This window comes from Haematobia irritans, chromosome 5 (assembly GCF_050003625.1).
Source record: "Haematobia irritans isolate KBUSLIRL chromosome 5, ASM5000362v1, whole genome shotgun sequence".
NCBI classification, from domain to species: Eukaryota; Metazoa; Arthropoda; class Insecta; order Diptera; family Muscidae; genus Haematobia; species Haematobia irritans.
Window position 1 is genome coordinate 43884729 of NC_134401.1, and position 20070 is coordinate 43904798.

Below are 20070 nucleotides of genomic sequence, written 5' to 3' on the forward strand. Positions count from 1 at the left end.
CTCATGAAAATTTTGTCAAAATTTTATTTCTATATAGAAAATTTTGTCAAAATTATATTTCTCACGAAAATTTTGTCAAAATTTCATTTCTATAGAAAATTTTGTTGAAATTTTTTTTCTCTAGAAAATTGTGTCAACATTTTATTTCTATAGAAAATTTTGTCAAAATTTTATTTCTATAGAAAATTTTGCCAAAATTTTATTTCTCTAGAAAATTGTGTCAACATTTTATTTCTATAGAAAATTTTGTTGAAATTTTTTTTCTATAGGAAATTTTGTCAAAATTTTATTTCTACAGAAAATATTGTCAAAATTGTATTTCTCTAGAAAATTTTGTCAAAATTTTATTTCTCTAGAAAATTGTGTCAACATTTTATTTCTATAGAAAATTTTGTCAAAATTTTATTTCTATAGAAAATTTTGTCAAAATTTTATTTCTATAGAAAATTTTTGCCAAAATTTTATTTCTATAGAAAATTTTCTCAAAATTTTATTTTTGTAGAACATTATATCAAAATTTTATTTCTTTAGAAATTTTTATCAAAATTGTATTTCTGTAGAAAATTTTGTAAACTTTTATTTCCATAGCAAATTTTGTCAAATTGGTATTTCTCTAGAAAATTTTGTCAAAATTTTATTTCTCTAGAAAATTTTATCAAAATTGTGTTTCTATAGAAACTTTTGTAAAAAATTTTATTTCTATAGTTTTTTTTCAAAATTTTATATCTATAGAAAATTTTAACAAAATTTTATTTTTAAAGACAATTTTGTCAAATTTTTATTTCTATAGATTTTTTTTTTCAAAATTTTATTCCGATATTCTATATTTCAAAAAGGTTGTATGTTTGGCGAGAAAACAACAGTTGTTTGTTAAAAATTTTGTTTTCTCCCTATACAAAAATAAGATTTTGCTCTAGGAGTTGATCATATTCCTTCTCTGCGTGTAATGTTGTTTGACATCTGTGGATAATAGATTGCAATAGAGTTGCCACTGTAGCATTAGCATCTACCTGCTTTTATACTGCCATGAACATTTTTAATAAATGCATAAAATCCCATTAACATTTCACATTCAATATCATGAGTAGTTTGATATTTTACAAGATGCCCCTCCAATCGGACATATGTTTGTATGATAATGAATATATGATGACAATAAACATTTAAAATAAAACTTAATTTTTTTTTGCAAACTAATGAGTTAATAGGTTACTAATAGTTAAAGTTATCATCTGGATTTGTTAGAGTAGATTATATATTACGCTAAATTGCATTCAAATTATATCGACTATTGATATATGATATTATAATGTCATTAACATAATTATATGCAGACACATGTTGATGTACAAAAAATAAAAAATAACATAAAATGATGCTCTTTTTTTTCATTTCTTAATTCAATTCCCAAAAAAAAAAACGCAACATAACACCAATCAAACCTCAGTGACCTCTGTAACGTAACAGCTGCTGAAGATGATTTGGTTTGTAGCCCACTGGGGAAAAAGAAACAGGTATGTAATATATGCATGTTCAGGGAGCGGATATGATTTGACATAAAATTTTGAATGATGTTTCAAGATATACAAATGATATACAGTTAATAAAATTTACAAAATCACATAAATAAATAGCAAATTACAAAAGCATAAACAATATCGTTGGTTGGTATTTGCTATAAAAGTCTCCATCATAGTTGCCATCAAGTTTAGTCGAGTGTAAACATTGGAGAAGTTTGTAACCATCATTCGGTTAGTTCATTAAAAAAAAACTAGTTATGGACATATTATCGGTTTTTTGTATCATCTTTATTTTGTATTTAATAGATGCTTTGTGTAAAAAATGCAAAAATTATATATTTACCAAATATTTATGCCAACAAAATTGTGTAAAACATAGGGCAAAATAATGCCTTAGGAGTGAATTAAAAATTCGCATAACACACATGTTAGCCTAATGAAAGTGAAAGGAAAATATGGAAATTTGTAGAAATTGAAAATTATTTCCCAAACACGTTATAAAATATTGGGTTATCTGGATTTAAAGTGAATGCATCAAAAATATTTTCAATGGATTTAATTGAAGTTTTTGTTTTTTTTTTTTTAATTAGAAAAAAATGACAAAGTGAAAAAGACAAAAAATTGACTATAAAGGGTGATACGGTCAAAATTTGGTCAAGGGAAAACGCGTGTAAATCGGTGAAATCGTTTATTTAAAAAATCAAACTAAATTTCTTTTTCAAGTTCAACTAGTATAAAATTCAGGAAAAATATTCAGTTAGGCTTTCGCTTTTCCAAATCCGAATTGCCGGGCCTCACGCTTGACACCTGCCATCAGATTTTGTACAGACACCTTGTCCACCTTCTTCGCCGCAGAAAGCCAGTTTGCCTTGAACTGCTGCTCGTCATTAGCAGTTTTTTTGGTCTTCTTTAGATTCCGCTTGACAATAGCCCAGTATTTCTCAATTGGGCGGAGCTCTGGCGTGTTGGGAGGGTTCTTGTCCTTGGGAACCACCTGCACGTTGTTGGCGGCTTACCACTCCATGGCCATTTTACCGTAATGGCAAGATGCCAAATCCGGCCAAAACAGTACGGAACAACCGTGTTTCTTCAGGAAATGCAGCAGACGTTTATTCAAACACTCTTTCACGTAAATTTCTTGGTTGACAGTCCCGGAACCTATGAAAATGCTGCTTTTCAAGCCACAGGTACAGATGGCTTGCCAAACCAGATATTTCTTTGCGAACTTTGACAGTTTTATGTGCTTGAAAATATCTGCTACCTTTCCCCTTCCTTTTGCCGTATAAAACTCCTGTCCGGGAAGCTGCTTGTAGTCGGCTTTGACGTAGGTTTCGTCGTCCATTACCACGTAGTCAAACTTCGTCAGCATCGTTGTGTACAGCCTCCGGGATCGCGCTTTGGCCGTCGTATTTTGTTTATCATCGCGATTTTGAGTCACTACCTTCTTGTAAGTAGATAGTCCGGCTCATTTTTTGGCTCGATGCACGGTTGTAGACGATACACCCAGCTTATTTGCGGCATCTCGGAGATAGAGGTTAGGGTTTCGCTTGAAACTACCGGCAACTCTCTTTGTCGTCTCAGCGGCTTCCGGTTTTCGATTTCCCCCCGATCCAGACTTCCTGGCTGTCGACAAACGTTCCCCAAACACTTTAATTACATTTGTAACGGTTGATTTGGCAACTTTTAGCGATTTTGCCAGCTTTGCGTGCGAGTAGCTCGGATTTTCGCGATGCGCGAGCAAAATTTTGATACGCTGCTCTTCTTGCTTGGACGGCATTTTGTCAACTGAAGAGTAATTCCAAAATCAAAATAGGAGCAATATTCTACACACACACACCTTCAAAATGAGGGGTGTTCAGGTTTTTTAAATGCAAAATTGAAAGAAATACGTCAAGTTTATATTGACCAAATTTTGACCGTATCACCCTTTAATTGAGAGCAAAATAAAATATGTAACTATTACAAAAGATATCTAAAAAGTGTGACACTATTTTTAAAAAAGTGGCACACTTTTTATAGAGAAGTAATGATAATTAACTTTACGTTAGTCTGATATCAATGTAGGCTGGTTTCATGTGTTACACAGAACGAAAACTAAAATAGTTGTTAAAAAAATATGAAAATCCAAATGAATTGTTTATTATTTTTCCTGCGAATAAATGCTTTAAAGATTCAACGACCAGATAAAACAACACTATTCAATAAAACTATCCTAAGCATTTAATCAATTACAAATCCACTACTCATCAAATCATAGTTTGGTATCGATAAAAAATCCACTATTTGATAAAAATATTATAAAGTATTTATCGTTTTCCTTAAATGGAAAAAATATTCTGATTTTGATAAAAAATGTCGTAAATTTGAATCATTTTTTTCTTAATTGTAATTTATGAAGGTATCAACCATTAAATAAAAATATTGTTGTTTATGAAAATTCAATATAAACAAGTATATACGGCCGTAAGTTCGGCCAGGCCGAAGCTTATGTACCCTCCACCATGGATTGCGTAGAAACATCTTCTAAACACTGCCATCCACAATCGAATTACTTAATTTGCGGTAACGCTTGCCGATGGCAAGGTATCTTAAAACCTCCTAACACCGTATCCTAAATTGTATGTAAATCCATACGTGGTATATATTAAATCAAAAAAGATCGATCAAATACGTATATAATTCAGTTAACAAAATTTTCTATAGACAAAAAATTTTGACAAAATTTTCTATAGAAATAAAATTTTGACAAAATTTTCTATAGAAATAAAATTTTGACAAAATTTTCTATAGAAATAAAATTTTGACAAAATTTTCTATAGAAATAAAATTTTAACAAAATTTTCTATAGAAATAAAATTTTCAAAAAATTTTTTATAGAAATAAAATTTTCAAAAAATTTTTTATAGAAATAAAATTTTCAAAAAAATTTTTATAGAAATAAAATTTTGACAAAAATTTCTACAGAAATAAAATTTTGACAAAAATTTCTACAGAAATAAAATTTTAACAAAATTTTCTATAGAAGTAAAATTTGACAAAATTTTCTACAAAAATAACATTTTGACAAATTTTTCTATAGAAATAAAATTTTTACAAAAATTTTCTATAGAAATAAAATTTTGACAAAATTTTCTATAAAAATAAAATTTTGACAAAAATTTCTACAGAAATAAAATTTTAACAAAATTTTCTATAGAAGTAAAATTTTGACAAAATTTTCTATAAAAATAACATTTTGACAAAATTTTCTATAGAAATAAAATTTTGACAAAATTTTCTATAGAAATAAAATTTTGACAAAATTTTCTATAGAAATAAAATTTTGACAAAATTTTCTCTAGAAATAAAATTTTGATAAAATTTTCTATAGAAATAAAATTTTGACAAAATTTTCTATAGAAATAAAATTTTGACAAAATTTTCTATAGAAATAAAATTTTGACAAAATTTTCTATAAAAATAAAATTTTAACAAAATTTTCTATAGAAATAAAATTTTCAAAAAATTTTTTATAGAAATAAAATTTTCAAAAAATTTTTTATAGAAATAAAATTTTGACAAAAATTTCTACAGAAATAAAATTTTAACAAAATTTTCTATAGAAGTAAAATTTGACAAAATTTTCTATAAAAATAACATTTTGACAAATTTTTCTATAGAAATAAAATTTTTACAAAAATTTTCTATAGAAATAAAATTTTGACAAAATTTTCTATAAAAATAAAAAAAAAATAAAAAAATAAAATTTTAACAAAATTTTCTATAGAAATAAAATTTTCAAAAAATTTTTTATAGAAATAAAATTTTCAAAAAATTTTTTATAGAAATAAAATTTTGACAAAAATTTCTACAGAAATAAAATTTTAACAAAATTTTCTATAGAAATAAAATTTTGACAAAATTTTCTATAGAAATAAAATTTTGACAAAATTTTCTATAGAAATCAAATTTTGGTAGATTATTTTTGGCTCGAGTGGCAACCATGATTATGAACCGATATGGACCAATTTTTGTGTGATTGGAGATCGGCTATATATAAATATAGATCGATAAGGACCAATTTTAGTATGATTGTTAGCGCCCATATACCAACACCATGTACCAATTTTCAGCCGGATCGGATGAAATTTGATGCTCTTTGAGGCTCCGCAAGCCAAATCTGGGGATCGGTTTATATGGGGGCTATATATAATTATGGACCGATGTGGACCAATTTTTGCATGGTTGTTAGAGACCATATACCAACACCATGTACCAAATTTCAGCCGGATCGGATGAAATATGCTTCTGTTAGAGGCTCCACAAGCCAAATCAGAGGGTCCCTTTATATGGGGGCTATACGTAAATGTAAACCGATATGGCCCATTTGCAATGCCATCCGACCTACATCAATAACAACTACTGGTGCCAAGTTTCAAGTCGATAGCTTGTTTCGTTCGGAAGTTTGCGTGATTTCAACAGACGGACGGACGGACATGCTCAGATCGGCTCAGAATTTCACCACGACCTAGAATATATATACTTTATGGGGTCTTAGAGGAATATTTCGATGTGTTACAAACGGAATGACAAAGTTAATATACCCCCATCCTATGGTGGAGGGTATAAAAATAAAATATGCAGTACCATACAGGGTAGCTATTACAAAATATATCTAAAAAGTGTCACACTATTTTAAAACAAGTATATACAGTAGTAAGTTCGGCCGGGCCGAATCTTAAATACCCACCATCATAAATCAAATATAATAGTTTCCTTTGAAAATTGCAGGGGGGTTTGATGACAGATATTTTCCCAAGCAGATCAGTTCAACCAGTACGCTTCCCACAAATAAATGTAAAGATTTTATCTAGATCAGATTCTGAATTTATAAGAACCATTTTTTGTTTGAGTTTTAGAGGAATCATAAACATCTCTTGTAAGTGTGCAAGAAAATGATGAAATAACGCCTTGATTTGATATTTAAAATCTGTAAATTTTCATCCCAATTATTTAAATAATTATGAGAAGTAAAATATAGAAATTAAGCATTCAGTTTCAAGTAATTTTCATAATCAGTGAAATCGGTCTATATGGAGGCCTTACCAAATGGACCGATAGAACAAAATCATATAAACTTTGTTATGGGTCTAAAATGCCAGAATATTTTCAATTTGTGGCAAATCGGATAAAAACTACAATTTCTAGAAACCCTTTGGTGTAATGGGGGCTATACCAAAACATGGAAGGATACACACAGTATTCAGCACATTTAATTGTAGTTCTAGAATCTAGACCCCAAATCGGAGGGCCGGTTTTTAAGGGGGCTATATCAAAAACTGTACCGATACTCAATATATTCGGCATACCCCTTTATGGTCCTAGAATACCTCTAGATTTCCAATTTCAGGCAAATTGGGTAAAAACTACGTATTCCAGAAGCCCAAGAAGTAAAATCGGGAAGTCGGTCTATATGGGGGCTATATCAAAACATGGACCGATACTCACCATTTTCGGCACACCTCTTTAAGGTCCTAGAATACCTCTAGATTTCGTACGTTCTCGCGATATGTTCAGCTCACGAGCCCACTGCAGCGTGGATTTTGATCAAATCTAACCTTTACTTTTCAGATAATTTCTGGTGTTGTTACCGTTTTGTTGTGTCCACTTTTTGGACATGATGCAACATTGCCATTAACGAAGAATGGTACGAAAAATGATTTTTTCAAATTTAAATGGTGCAGGGCTCTAACAATAGCCCAGTTTTCTAGGCAATTCTAAAGCAATCGCACTATAACGCTTGAGTTCCATCCACGGTTGTTACTCGATCCAAAAATGTTTACTAGCTTACACAAACAAGGGAAAATTGCTACTTCTACCAAAATGGAGAACTTAGCCATAATGGCCGTTGATAGTATGACCTACGAGTAAATCGACAATTAAAAATTCATTCATATAGTCAAAATTTTATTTTTTTTTGTAGAAAAATTTGTCAAATTGTCTATAGAAAATGTTGTCAATATTTTATTTCTATAGAAAATTTTGTTAAAATTTCATTACTATAGATTTTTTGTCAAAATTTTATTTTTATATTTTTTGTCAACATTTTATAACTATAGGAAATTTGTCAAAATTTTAATTCTACAGAATTTTTTTCAGAACTTTATTTATTTATTAAACTTATACTAAATATAAGAATAGTAGAGTATTAGCTACTTAGGCTATTAGCTAGTCAAAATTTTATTTCTATTGAAAATTTTGTTAAAATTTTATTTCTATAGAAAATTTTGTTAAAATTTTATTTCTATAGATAATTTTGTTAAAATTTTATTTCTACAGAAATTTTGTCAAAATTTTATTTCTATAGAAAATTTTGTAAACATTTTCCTCAATAAAACAAGTAAGGAAAGTCTAAAGTCGGGCGGGGCCGACTATATTATACCCTGCACCACTTTGTAGATCTAAATTTTCGATACCATATCACATCCGTCAAATGTGTTGGGGGCTATATATAACGGTTTGTCCCAAATACATACATTTAAATATCACTCGATCTGGACAGAATTTGATAGACTTTTACAAATCTATAGACTCAAAATTTAAGTTGGCTAATGCACTAGGGTGGAAGACAATTTTAGTAAAAAAATATGGGAAACATTTAAATCTGAAGCAATTTTAAGGAAACTTCGCAAAAGTTTATTTATGATTTATCGCTCGATATATATGTATTAGAAGTTTAGGAAAATTAGAGTCATTTGTACAACTTTTCGACTAAGCAGTGGCGATTTAACAAGGAAAATGATGGTATTTTGACCATTTTTGTCGAAATCAGAAAAACATATATATGGGAGCTATATCTAAATCTGAACCGATTTCAACCAAATTTGGCACGCATAGCTACAATGCTGATTCTACTCCCTGTGCAAAATTTCAATTAAATCGTAGCAAAAAATTGGCCTCTGTGGTCATATGATTGTAAATCGGGCGAAAGCTATATATGGGATATATATCTAAATCTGAACCGATTTCAACCAAATTTGGCACGCATAGCTACAATGCTAATTCTACTCACTGTGCAAAATTTCAATTAAATCGTAGCAAAAAATTGGCCTCTGTGGTCATTTGAGTGTAAATCGGGCGAAAGCTATATATTGGAGCTATATCTAAATCTGAACCGATTTCAACCAAATTTGACACGCATAGCTATAATGCTAATTTTACTCCCTGTGCAAAATTTCAACTAAATCGGAGCAAAAAATTGGCATCTGTGGGCAAATGAGTGTAAATCGGGCGAAAGCTATATATGGGAGCTATATCTAAATCTGAACCGATTTGGCTGATATTTTGCAAGTTTTTCGAGACTCATAAAATATTAGGATGTACGGAAATTGAGGAAGATCGGTTGATATACACGCCAATTATAACCAGATCGGTGAAAAATATATATGGCAGCTATATCTAAATCTGAACCGATTTTTTCCAAAATCAATAGGGATCGTCTTTGAGCTGAAACAGGACCCTATACCAAATTTTAGGACAATCGGACTAAAACTGCGAGCTGTACTTCGCACACAAAAATACACCAACAGACAGACAGACAGACGGACATCGCTAAATCGACTCAGAATTTAATTCTAAGACGATAGGTATACTAAACGATGGGTCTCAGACTTTTCCTTCTTGGCGTTACATACAAATGCACAAACTTATTATACCCTGTACCACAGTAGTGGTGAAGGGTATAACAATTTGGCAAAATTTGATTCCCATAAAAAAAGTTGTCAAACTTTTATTCCTATAGAAAATTTTGTGAAAATGTTATTTCTATAGGATTTTTTTTTTTTAAATTTTATTCTAAGAGACTATTTTGCCAAAATTTTATTCTTAGAGAATTTTGTCAACATGTTATTCCTATACAAAATGTTGTCAAAATGTTATTCCCATAGAAAATTTTGTCAAAATTTTATTTCTTGAGAAATATTTTGCCAAAATTTTATTCCTATAAAAATTTGTCAAAATAGAAAATTTTGTCAAAATGTTATATCTATAGAAAATTTTGCCAAAATTTTATTTCTTTAGAAAATTTTGTCAAAATTTTATTTCTATACCAAATATTGTCAAAATTTTATTTCTATAGAAAATTTTGTCAAAGCTTTATTCTTAGAGAACGATTTATTAAAATTTTGTTTCTATAAAAAATGTTGTCAAAATTGTATTCCTATAAAAAATGCTGTCAAAATGTTATTCCTATAAAAAATTTTGTCAAAAATTTTTATCAAAATTCTATTCTTTGAGTAAATTTTGTCAAAATTTTACTCTTAGAGAAAATTATATAAAACCTTATTCCTATAAAAAATGTTGTCAACATTTTAATCCTATAAAAAATTTTGTCAAAATATTATTCCTAAATAAAATTTTGTCAAAATTTTATTTCTATAGAAATTTTTATCAATTGTATTTATATAGAAAATGTTGTCAAAATTTGATTCTCGGAGAAAATGTTGTTAAAGTCTTATGTGGTCGAAATGTGGTCAAAATTTTATTAGTAGAGAAAATTTTGTCAAAATTTTATTATTAGAGAAAATTTTGACATAATTTTATTATTAGAGAAAATTTTGACAAAATTGTATTTCTTTGGAAATTTTGTCAACATTTAATTCTATAGAAAATTTTGTCAAAATCTTATTCCTATAAAAGATGTTGTCAAAATGTTATTCCTATAAAAGATGTTGTCAAAATGTTATTCCTATAAAAATGTTGTCAAAATGTTATTCCCATAGAAAATTTTGTCTAAATTTTATTTCTTGAGAAATATTTTGCCAAAATTTTATTCCTATAAAAATGTTGTCAAAATAGAAAATTTTGTCAAAATGTTATATCTATGGAAAATTTTGCCAAAATTTTATGTCTTTAGAAAATTTTGTCAAAATTGTATTTCTATACAAAATATTGTCAAAATTTTATTTCTGTAGAAAATTTTGTCAAAGCTTTATTCTTAGAGAACATTTTATCAAAATCTTGTTCCTATAAAAAATGTTGTCAAAATTGTATTCCTTTAAAAAATTCTGTCAAAATCGTATTCCTATAAAAAATTTTGTCAAAAATTTTTATCAAAATTTTATACTTTGGGTAAATTTTGTTAAAATTTTATTCTTAGAGAAAATGTTGTCAACATTTTATTCTTAAAGAAAATTATATAAAATCGTATTCCTATAAAAAATGTTGTCAAAATTTTATTCCTATAAAACATTTTGTCAAAATATTATTCCTAAATAAAATTTTGTCAAAATTTTATTTCTATAGAAAATTTTATTAAAATTTTATTTTTATAGGAAATGTTGTCAATATTTGATTCTCGGAGAAAATGTTGTTAAAGTTTTATTCCTATAAAAAATGTGGTCAAAATTTTATTAGTAGAGAAAATTTTGTCAAAATTTTACTATTAGAGAAAATGTTGACAAAATTGTATTTCTATAGGAAATTTTGTCAACATTTTATTTCTATACAAAATTTTGTCAAAATTTTATTTCTATAGAAATATTTGGTAAAAATTTTAATCCTACAAAAACGTTGTCAAAAGTGTATATCTATAGAAAATTTTGTCAAAATTTTATTTCTACAGAAAATTTTGTTAAAATTTTATTTCTATAGGAAATTTTGTTAACATTTTATTTCTATAGAAAGTTTTGTTAAAATTTTATTTCTATAAAAATTTTGTCAAAATTTTATTCCAAAAGAAAATTTTGTAAACATTTTCTTCAATAAAAACAATTTGTCAAAATTTTATTCCTATAAAAAAGGTTGTCAAACTTTTATTCCTATAGAAAATTTTGTGAAAATTTTTTTTCTATAGAAATTTTTTTCAAATTTTATTAGAGAATTTTGTCAAAATGTTATTCCTATAAAAATGTTGTCAAAATGTTATTCCCATAGAAGATTTTTTCAAAATTTTATTTCTTGAGAAATATTTTGCAAAATTTTATTCCATTCGTTTTGTTTTCTTATTATTGGTTTCTTTCTTTAATCATTGTTGTTGTTTTTGATTTCAGCTTAAAACCATGCATTGACTAAACTACACGTGTAGCTTAACCAACAGAAGAAAAGAATGTTTGTCAAATTTATTTGGGCAAAGCCCTATAGACTGGATGGACGCACGTTTCTGAATTACCACATTCCTCATCAGCATCCTCTACTTGCAGCAAAACTATCAACCAATTATCAGAATAAATTCGGGTAGTTCACTAAACCCAAAGTGACCCACACTCGAAGCCTCCGAAAAAAGATTTATGATAGCCCGCTTATGCCGAAATAAATTCATACAAACATTTCTCTTTTCCTTTGCCACCATCAAATCATCGATTTGAGTGCAGTTGGCTTGGGTTTATTGAACTGCCTGACCTTGGGTTTATTGAACTGCCTGAATTTATTCTGATAATTGGTAAATAGTTTTGCAGCAAGTAGAGGATGCTGATGAGGAATGTGGTAATTCCAACCATCTTGCAGTCTGTAGGGCTTTGCCCAAATAAATTTGACAAACATTCTTTTCCTCTGTTGGTTAAGCTATACTTGTAGTTTAGTAAACGCAATGGTTTTAAAGCTGAGATCAAAACAACAACAAAATTTTTTTATTCCTATAAAAATTTTGTCAAAATAGAACATTTTTATTATTTTTTTTTATAAAAAAATTGTATTTCTATAGGAAATTTTGTCAACATTTTATTTCTATAGAAATATTTGGTAAAAATTTTAATCTTACAAAAATGTTGTCAAAAGTGTATATCTATAGAAAATTTTGTCAAAATTTTATTTCTACAGAAATTTTGTCAAAATTTTATCTCTATAGAAAATTTTGTTAAAATTTTATTTCTATAGAAAATTTTGTCAAAATTTTATTCCTATAAAAAATTTTGTCAAAATGTTATTCCTAGAAAAAATTTTGTCAATATTTGATTCTCGGAGAAAATGTTGTTAAAGTCTAACATTTGCACTCTTAAGATGTTTGCACTCTTAAGATGATTAGAGAAAATGTTGACAAAATTGTATTTCTATAGGAAATTTTGTCAACATTTTATTTCTATAGAAATATTTGGTAAAAATTTTAATCCTACAAAAATGTTGTCAAAAGTGTATATCTATAGAAAATTTTGTCAAAATTTTATTTCTACAGAAATTTTGTCAAAATTTTATCTCTATAGAAAATTTTGTTAAAATTTTATTTCTATAGAAAATTTTGTCAAAATTTTATTTCTTTAGAAAATTTTGTTAAAATTTTATTTCTTTAGAAAATTTTGTTAAAATTTTATTTCTATAGAAAATTTTGTCAAAATTTTATTTCTATAGAAAATTTTGTTAAAATTTTATTTCTATAGAAAATTTTGTTAAAATGTTATTCCTAGAGAAAATGTTTTCAATATTTGATTCTCGGAGAAAATGGTGTTAAAGTCTAACATTTGCACTCTTAAGATGTTTTGGAGTTGGATGTATTTGCCAATAATCAGCTGATTAGGCTTGAATTCAGTCGCAAAATTTATAAGCAGTCAAATACTTTTTTTTATTGAAAGGTTATAAATTGTCGATACTACTATTAAAATTCACTGGAATAAATTATTTAAACTTAGCATATTACATAAATATCCGAAATATAAAACATATAACATTTGCAAAAGGTGTATGTAAATTTTTGACCCATATCGCATATAAAAATTATCGGCCACACAAATGAATAAAAAAAAAAACAGAAAAGCAAAAGTCAATGAAACCATTTAAGCCATTCCAATGTAAGATAAAAATAGAAAAATTAACTATGAAAAAACCGGAAAGTGTTGTCATTAGAAAGGAAAATGAGTAGATCTTAGATTTATTATCATTTAAATTTATAAAGGTTGATAGTGATTATGTGTTAGGCATTTTTATAACATTATAAATGGCCTACTATCAAACAAATTCACAACTTATTGTTTTATTTTCAGAGAAAATCAAATACAAAATGAAGGGCCTACGGTTACCTACTCCACATTTTTGTTTGCTGTTTTTAATGGCCTCACAATTCTCTACAATCCATGGACAACTTCCAAAGCTTAATAATTTTCCCAAATTATTTAATGTTCAAGATTTCAATGATTATCTGCAACAAACTGGCAAAGTTTACAATGATCCCAGGGAAAGACAATTTCGTGAATCATTGTTCATAGCGAAAAAAGGTTTAGTTGACTTGGGTAATAAATTTGCAGCAGAGAAGAAATCCTCTTTCAATATGGCCATTAATCCCTTGGCTGATTTAACCCATGAGGAGGCGGCCCGTTTATTGGGTTCGAAAATAAGTTTCATTGGAGAGTAAGATTTTTGAAATGCAGAATTTTTGGAACAATTTTTATTTATTTTCTTTTTTATTCCACAGAAACATAACCTCAAAACATGTGAATTTTGTAACGGCCAAAACAAAGACCTCTGGGTTGCCAGATCATTTTGATTGGCGTGAATTGGGTGGTGTTACCCCACCAGATTTTCAAGGCACTGAATGTGGCTCTTGTTGGTCTTTTGCTACTATAGGTGCTTTGGAGGGTCATCTATTTCGTCGCACGGGACTCTTGGTTCCTTTATCGGCCCAAAATCTGGTAGATTGTGCCGAAGATTATGGTTCAATGGGCTGCGATGGTGGTTTCCAGGAATATGCCTTTGAATACATACGTGATCATGGCATTTCAGTGGCCAATAAATATCCCTATACCCAACAGGAAAATGCCCAATGTGGTCGCAATGAGACAACGGATCGTGGTATTTACATACGTGATTATGCCCGCATTAAACCTGGCGATGAGGATAAAATGAAAGAGGTCATTGCCACTTTGGGCCCAGTGGCCTGTTCCATAAATGCCGATGTTGTCTCATTTGAACAATATAGCGGTGGCATCTATGATGATGATGCTTGTGATGAAGGTGAAGTAAATCATTCGGTTGTGGTAGTCGGTTATGGTTCCCAATATGGTCGTGATTACTGGATTGTTAAGAACTCATATTCGGCCAATTGGGGTGAAAATGGTTTCTTTAAATTGCCACGTAATGAGAATAAATGTGGCATTGCCAGTGAGTGTAGTTTTCCAATTTTGTAAAAGGTCTGTCTATTTATAAGAAAATTAGTTTTAATTCGAATAATTGTGATTATATTTAAATCTTTTATGAATTTTTTTGTAATGTAAGAGTCATATAGCCTATGATGCAATAAAGATGAGATACATGTAAAATGAAATAAAAAAGCTTTATATTATTTTGGCAACCTAAATTAATATAAATATCAAATAATAATAATGTATAAATATTTAAGTAAATTTAATTAGAAAACAATTACACTTTTATTTAATAAATATTAGAATAAAATTAAAACTTGTACTCCACATTTTGAGATTTCCATAAAACCTGGCAAATGGACTAAAATAAAGGCAAAAATCATTGTCGACAAATCGTGACCAAATATTTTAGGGAATCGCACGAAAAATTTCTTCTGCTTTAGTTCATTTGCACTTACACAATTGTCCGTACACCAAACTGTTGAAAATATATTTGATCGTATCTCAGAAAGTAGATAATTCGATTTTATTATAGAATATAGAAAATTTTGTCAAAATTCTATTTCTTCAGAAAATTTTGTCAAAATTCTATTTCTATAGAAAATTTTGTCAAAATTTTATTTCCATAGAAAATTTTGTCAAAATTGTATTTCTATAGATAATTTTGTCAATTATTTATTTCTATAGAAAATTTTGTCAAAATTGTATTTCTATAGAAAATTTTGTCAAAATTGTATTTCTATAGAAAATTTTGTCAAAATTTTATGTCTATAGAAAATTTTGTCAAAATTTTATTTCTATATATAATTGTGTCAAAATTTTATTTCTATAGAAAATTTTGTCAAAATTTTGTTTCTATAGAAAATTTTTCAAAATTTTATTTCTATAGAAAATGTTGTCAAAATTTTTATTTCTATATATAATTTTGTCAAAATTTTATTTCTATAGAAAATTTTGTCAAAATTTTGTTTCTATAGAAATTTTTTTTCAAAATTTTATCACTATTGAAAATTTTGTCAAAATTTAATTTCGTTATTGTTGTTTTTGATCTCAGCTTAAATCCATGCATTGACTAAACTACAAGTGTAGCTTAACCAACAGAGGAAAAGTATGCTTGTCAAATTTATTTGGGCAAAGCCCTATAGACTGCAAGATATTTGGATGTACAGCTGTTTCGGAATTACCACATTCCTCATCAGCATCCTCTACTTGCAGCAAAACTATCAACCAATTATCAGAATAAATTCGGGTAATTCACTCAACCCAAAGTGAACTGCATCTGAACCTTCCGAAAAAAGGTTTTCCTCTGTTGGTTAAGCTACACTTGTAGTTTAGTCAATGCATGGCTTTAAGCTGAGATCAAAAACAACAATAACGATTGAAGAGAAGCCAACAATAACAAACAAAACGAATGAAGATAGAGGAAGCACGCTCAAAAACAAACCCAGCCAACTACATTCAAATCGATGATTAGAGTCTGGCAAAGGAAAAGAGATATGCTTGCAAATTTGTTTAGGCAGTAGCCGACTATCAAACCTTTTTTCTGAAGGTTCAGGTGCAGTTCACTTTGGGTTGAGTGAATTACCCGAATTTATTCTGATAATTGGTTGATAGTTTTGCTGCAAGTAGAGGATGCTGATGAGGAATGTGGTAATTCCGAAACAGCTGTACATCCAACCATCTTGCAGTCTATAGGGCTTTGCCCAAATAAATTTGACAAGCATACTTTTCCTCTGTTGGTTAAGCTACACTTGTAGTTTAGTCAATGCATGGCTTTAAGCTGAGATCAAAAACAACAATAACGATTGAAGAGAAGCCAACAATAACAAACAAAACGAAAAATTTAATTTCTATAGAAAATTTTATTTCTATATATAATTTTGCCAAGATTTTATTTCTATAGAAAATTTTTTCAAAATTCTTTTTCTATAGAAAATTTTGTCAAAATTTTATTTCTATAGAAAATTTTGTCAAAATGTTATTTCTACAGAAAATTTTGTCAAAATTTTATTTAGAAATTTTTTTTTTATCAAAATTTGTTTCTATAGAAAATTTTGCCAAAATTTTTTTTCTATGGAAAATGTTGCAAAAATTTTATTTCTCTAGAAAATTTTGCCAAAATTCTATTTCTATAGAAAATTTTGTCAAAATTTTATTTCTATAGAAAATTTTGTCAATTTTTTATTTCTATAGAAAATTTTGCCAATTTTTTATTTCTATAGAAAATTTTGTCAAAATTTATTTCTATACAAAATTTTGTCAAAATTTTATGTCTATAGAAAATTTTGTCAAAATGTTATTTCTATAGAAAATTTTGTCAAAATTGTATTTCTTTAGACAGTTTTTCAAAATTTTATTTCTGTAGAAAATTTTGTCGAAATTCTTTTTCTATAGAACAGCGTTGCCAGAATTGTTTCACCAAAAACCGCTAGATTTGTTCAAAAAACTAGCCAAAAAAAGCTAAAAAATTTAAAAAAATAGCTAGAAAAAAAGCTAAATTTTTTTGTATCAAAAGTCACATTTTTGATTGAAATTTAACTAACTTAAAGGCTTTATTTCACTTAAAATGCATAATATTTTAATTGTATTCATTTTATTCCATTTCTGTGAGACTGTAAGAAAATCTATGTCATATTAGCTCTGTTTGCATACTCGATACATTTTGATTACTATCGCAAGTCCTTCATTTATATTTCCTAGTAAAAAACTTTTTTCCCGGTAAACTTGCAATTATCAGCTGGTTAATCGTCAACAAGTCCAATGTCGCATAGAACTGCATTCGAAAATATCAATATATTTCGTTTTAACTGAATTAATGATAAATTCGTGATCGTGTACACTTCACCTAATATTACCCAAGAGAATAAAACCCATTCTAACTGTCTTGCAAGTTTATACTGAATAACTTTTATTCGAAAATTTCCCATACAAACCTATTGTCCAATTTTCGTAAATGTAAATCCATTCCATTAATAAATAGCAGATTTGTTTTGATCCTATCACTACGATTTTTTTATTGCATTTTTTTTTATGTTAAAAAAATAATACCACATTCAAAACTTTATTTCCTTAATTATTTCTATGTTCTGTTCCAAAGATTTTGTACACTAATGATTTTGGTATTGATTCAGAGTCAAATTTGAATTTATTCGTTTTTTCCGCTTTTTCTTCATGAGCTATCACAGTGCTTTAAAAATGTGCTAACGACAACTTAAATTTCCAAATTCAGACTCGACTTTAAGTAGAAATTATTCTGTGTATACGTTTTTAAAATAAAATGTTGAAAAACCTCTTCTATTTTTGAACGCTATTTTGGTTTGTGGTCAAGATACAAAAACTCCAAAAATTTAAAGACTATTTAATTAATTTTAAGAATTTTTTAGAATTGACCCTAGCCTTCTTTCATGAAAAGATACCCATTTTTAAGTTGAATCACTTAACTATAAGGACAAAACGATTTTATCGGCTTTTAGACAAGGAAAACAGTTTATAACATATAAGAGAAATTCACAAATGCTATTATAACCAAAATTCGCGTTCGTATTTTAAAGACATGAAATCTTTGGCCTCATGACAATATTTTTTCAGTGTACAAAGCAATTCACATCCACTATTTTAATTTAGTAATATCATAATAACTTTAGAATACGTATTAAAATAACATAAAAAGGATAAACGAGTCAAATGCTATTATTCCTAATAATTTACTGACAGTTTATATAAGGAATTTGTATGGTAATAGTAGATTTAAAGTTTACGATAACTTTTATGAATACCAGAAAAAAACTTTACATCAAGGTGTATTTGCTGCAAAAATGCCCGCATAATGGCTGGAATAATTATTAAAGCTTCAATTGAGCTTTGAAATATGCGGAAAACCTTATTCTGGCAGCAAGACTTAGATAAAAACGAAGTTTTATCCATATTTCAATAGGAACATGTCGAAAATAAAAAAAGCCAAAAATAGCTAAAAGGGTCATGAAAAAAAGCCAGAAAAAAAGCTAAAAGCTAAATGCATTTTTTTTCCCGCTAAACGTCTTCAAAAAAAGCCAAATCTAGCGGGAAAAAAGCTAAATTGGCAACGCTGCTATAGAATATTTTGTCAAAATTTTATTTCTATAGAAAATTTTGTCGAATTTTAATTTTTATCAAAATTTGTTTCTATAGAAAGTTTTGCTACAATTTTTTTATGGAAAATGTTGCAAAAATTCTATTTCTCTAGAAAATTTTGCCAAAATTCTAATTCCTAAAAAAAATTGTCAAAATTTTATTTCTATAGAAAATTTTGTCATTTTTTTATTTCTATAGAAAATTTTGCCAATTTTTTATTTCTATAGAAAATTTTGTCAAAATTTATTTCTATACAAAATTTGGTCAAATTTTATGTCTATAGAAAATTTTGTCAAAATGTTATTTCTATAGAAAATTTTGTCAAAATTGTATTTCGTTAGAAATTTTTTCAAAAGTTTATTTCTGTAGAAAATTTGTCAAATTCTTTTTCTATAGAAAATTTTGTCAACATTTTATTTCTATAGAAAATTTTGTCGAATTTTAATTTTTATAGAAAATTTTGTCGAATTTTGATTTCTTAAGGTTTTTTTTTCAAAATTTGTTTCTGTAGAAAATTTTGTCAAAATTTTCTTTCTATAGAAAATTTTGTCAAAATTTTATGTCTATAGAAAATTTTGTCGAAATTCTATTGCATCTAATTATACAATTATTTTTCGAGCTTTATGGACAGATATAGATTAAGGAACATGGTTAATGGAGCCATTGAAAAGAAAACGCCAGATACCAGTCTATACACGCCTGGACTGTACATGTTTCGGTTCGGGCGAATGAACCTTTCCACAGCCTTTAGTATAGTCTGGCTGGGAGAGATAACTCAATTTTGGGCCCTTTATGCTAACTCCTTATGGAGAAAACTCATCGTTGCTTATTATATTTCATGTTAGCCTGATAATGATAAGCAACGATGAGCCCGTCGTAAAACTAGGAAAAACACGACTAATGTACGCGTTAGAATTGTTGTTGTATCCTGGAAACCAGTTTCTGTTAATTGTCATATGTTGTAGTTGACTGTAGAAACAACAAGCATTGTTCGACTGTTCACCACTTAGGTGAATTCTAACAAATTAGCTTTCTAAAAATAAATTTCGTGTTGTTGCATTACTATGTAACAAAACGAAATAAAAATAAGATTAAGGGACTCGTAAGTTATATGAAAAGATGATGTACAGTGGGAGAAAAGATGATTCAATTTGTAAGAGGAAATTTCCCAAATGTTTTCTCCATAAGGAGTTAGCATAAAGGGCCCAAAATTGAGTTATCTCTCCCAGCCAGACTATACTAAAGGCTGTGGAAAGGTTCATTCGCCCGAACCGAAACATGTACAGTCCAGGCGTGTATAGACTGGTATCTGGCGTTTTCTTTTCAATGGCTCCATTAACCATGTTCCTTAATCTATATCTGTCCATAAAGCTCGAAAAATAATTGTATAATTAGAT

The 20070-nt window shown here is 28.0% G+C and overlaps 1 protein-coding gene across 1 annotated transcript; it reads left to right on the forward strand.

Annotated features, from left to right (window-relative positions):
* Positions 1 to 1707: 1707 nt before the first annotated feature.
* Positions 1708 to 14890, forward strand: CtsL2 (Cathepsin L2). Its single transcript, XM_075310289.1, has 3 exons — positions 1708 to 1751; positions 13469 to 13832; positions 13897 to 14890. The coding sequence occupies exons 2-3, from the start codon at positions 13486 to 13488 to the stop codon at positions 14606 to 14608; spliced, it is 1059 nt and encodes a 352-aa protein (XP_075166404.1). The 5' UTR covers positions 1708 to 1751; positions 13469 to 13485; the 3' UTR covers positions 14609 to 14890.
* The last annotated feature ends 5180 nt before the right edge of the window (positions 14891 to 20070 follow it).

Bases quoted from the DNA above. Each gene is read 5' to 3' on its own strand.
- CtsL2 (XM_075310289.1), top strand. From the start codon at position 13,486: ATGAAGGGCCTACGGTTACCTACTCCACATTTTTGTTTGCTGTTTTTA. The intron at 13,833-13,896 runs GTAAGATTTTTG...TTTATTCCACAG, and splicing joins AAAATAAGTTTCATTGGAGA to AAACATAACCTCAAAACATG.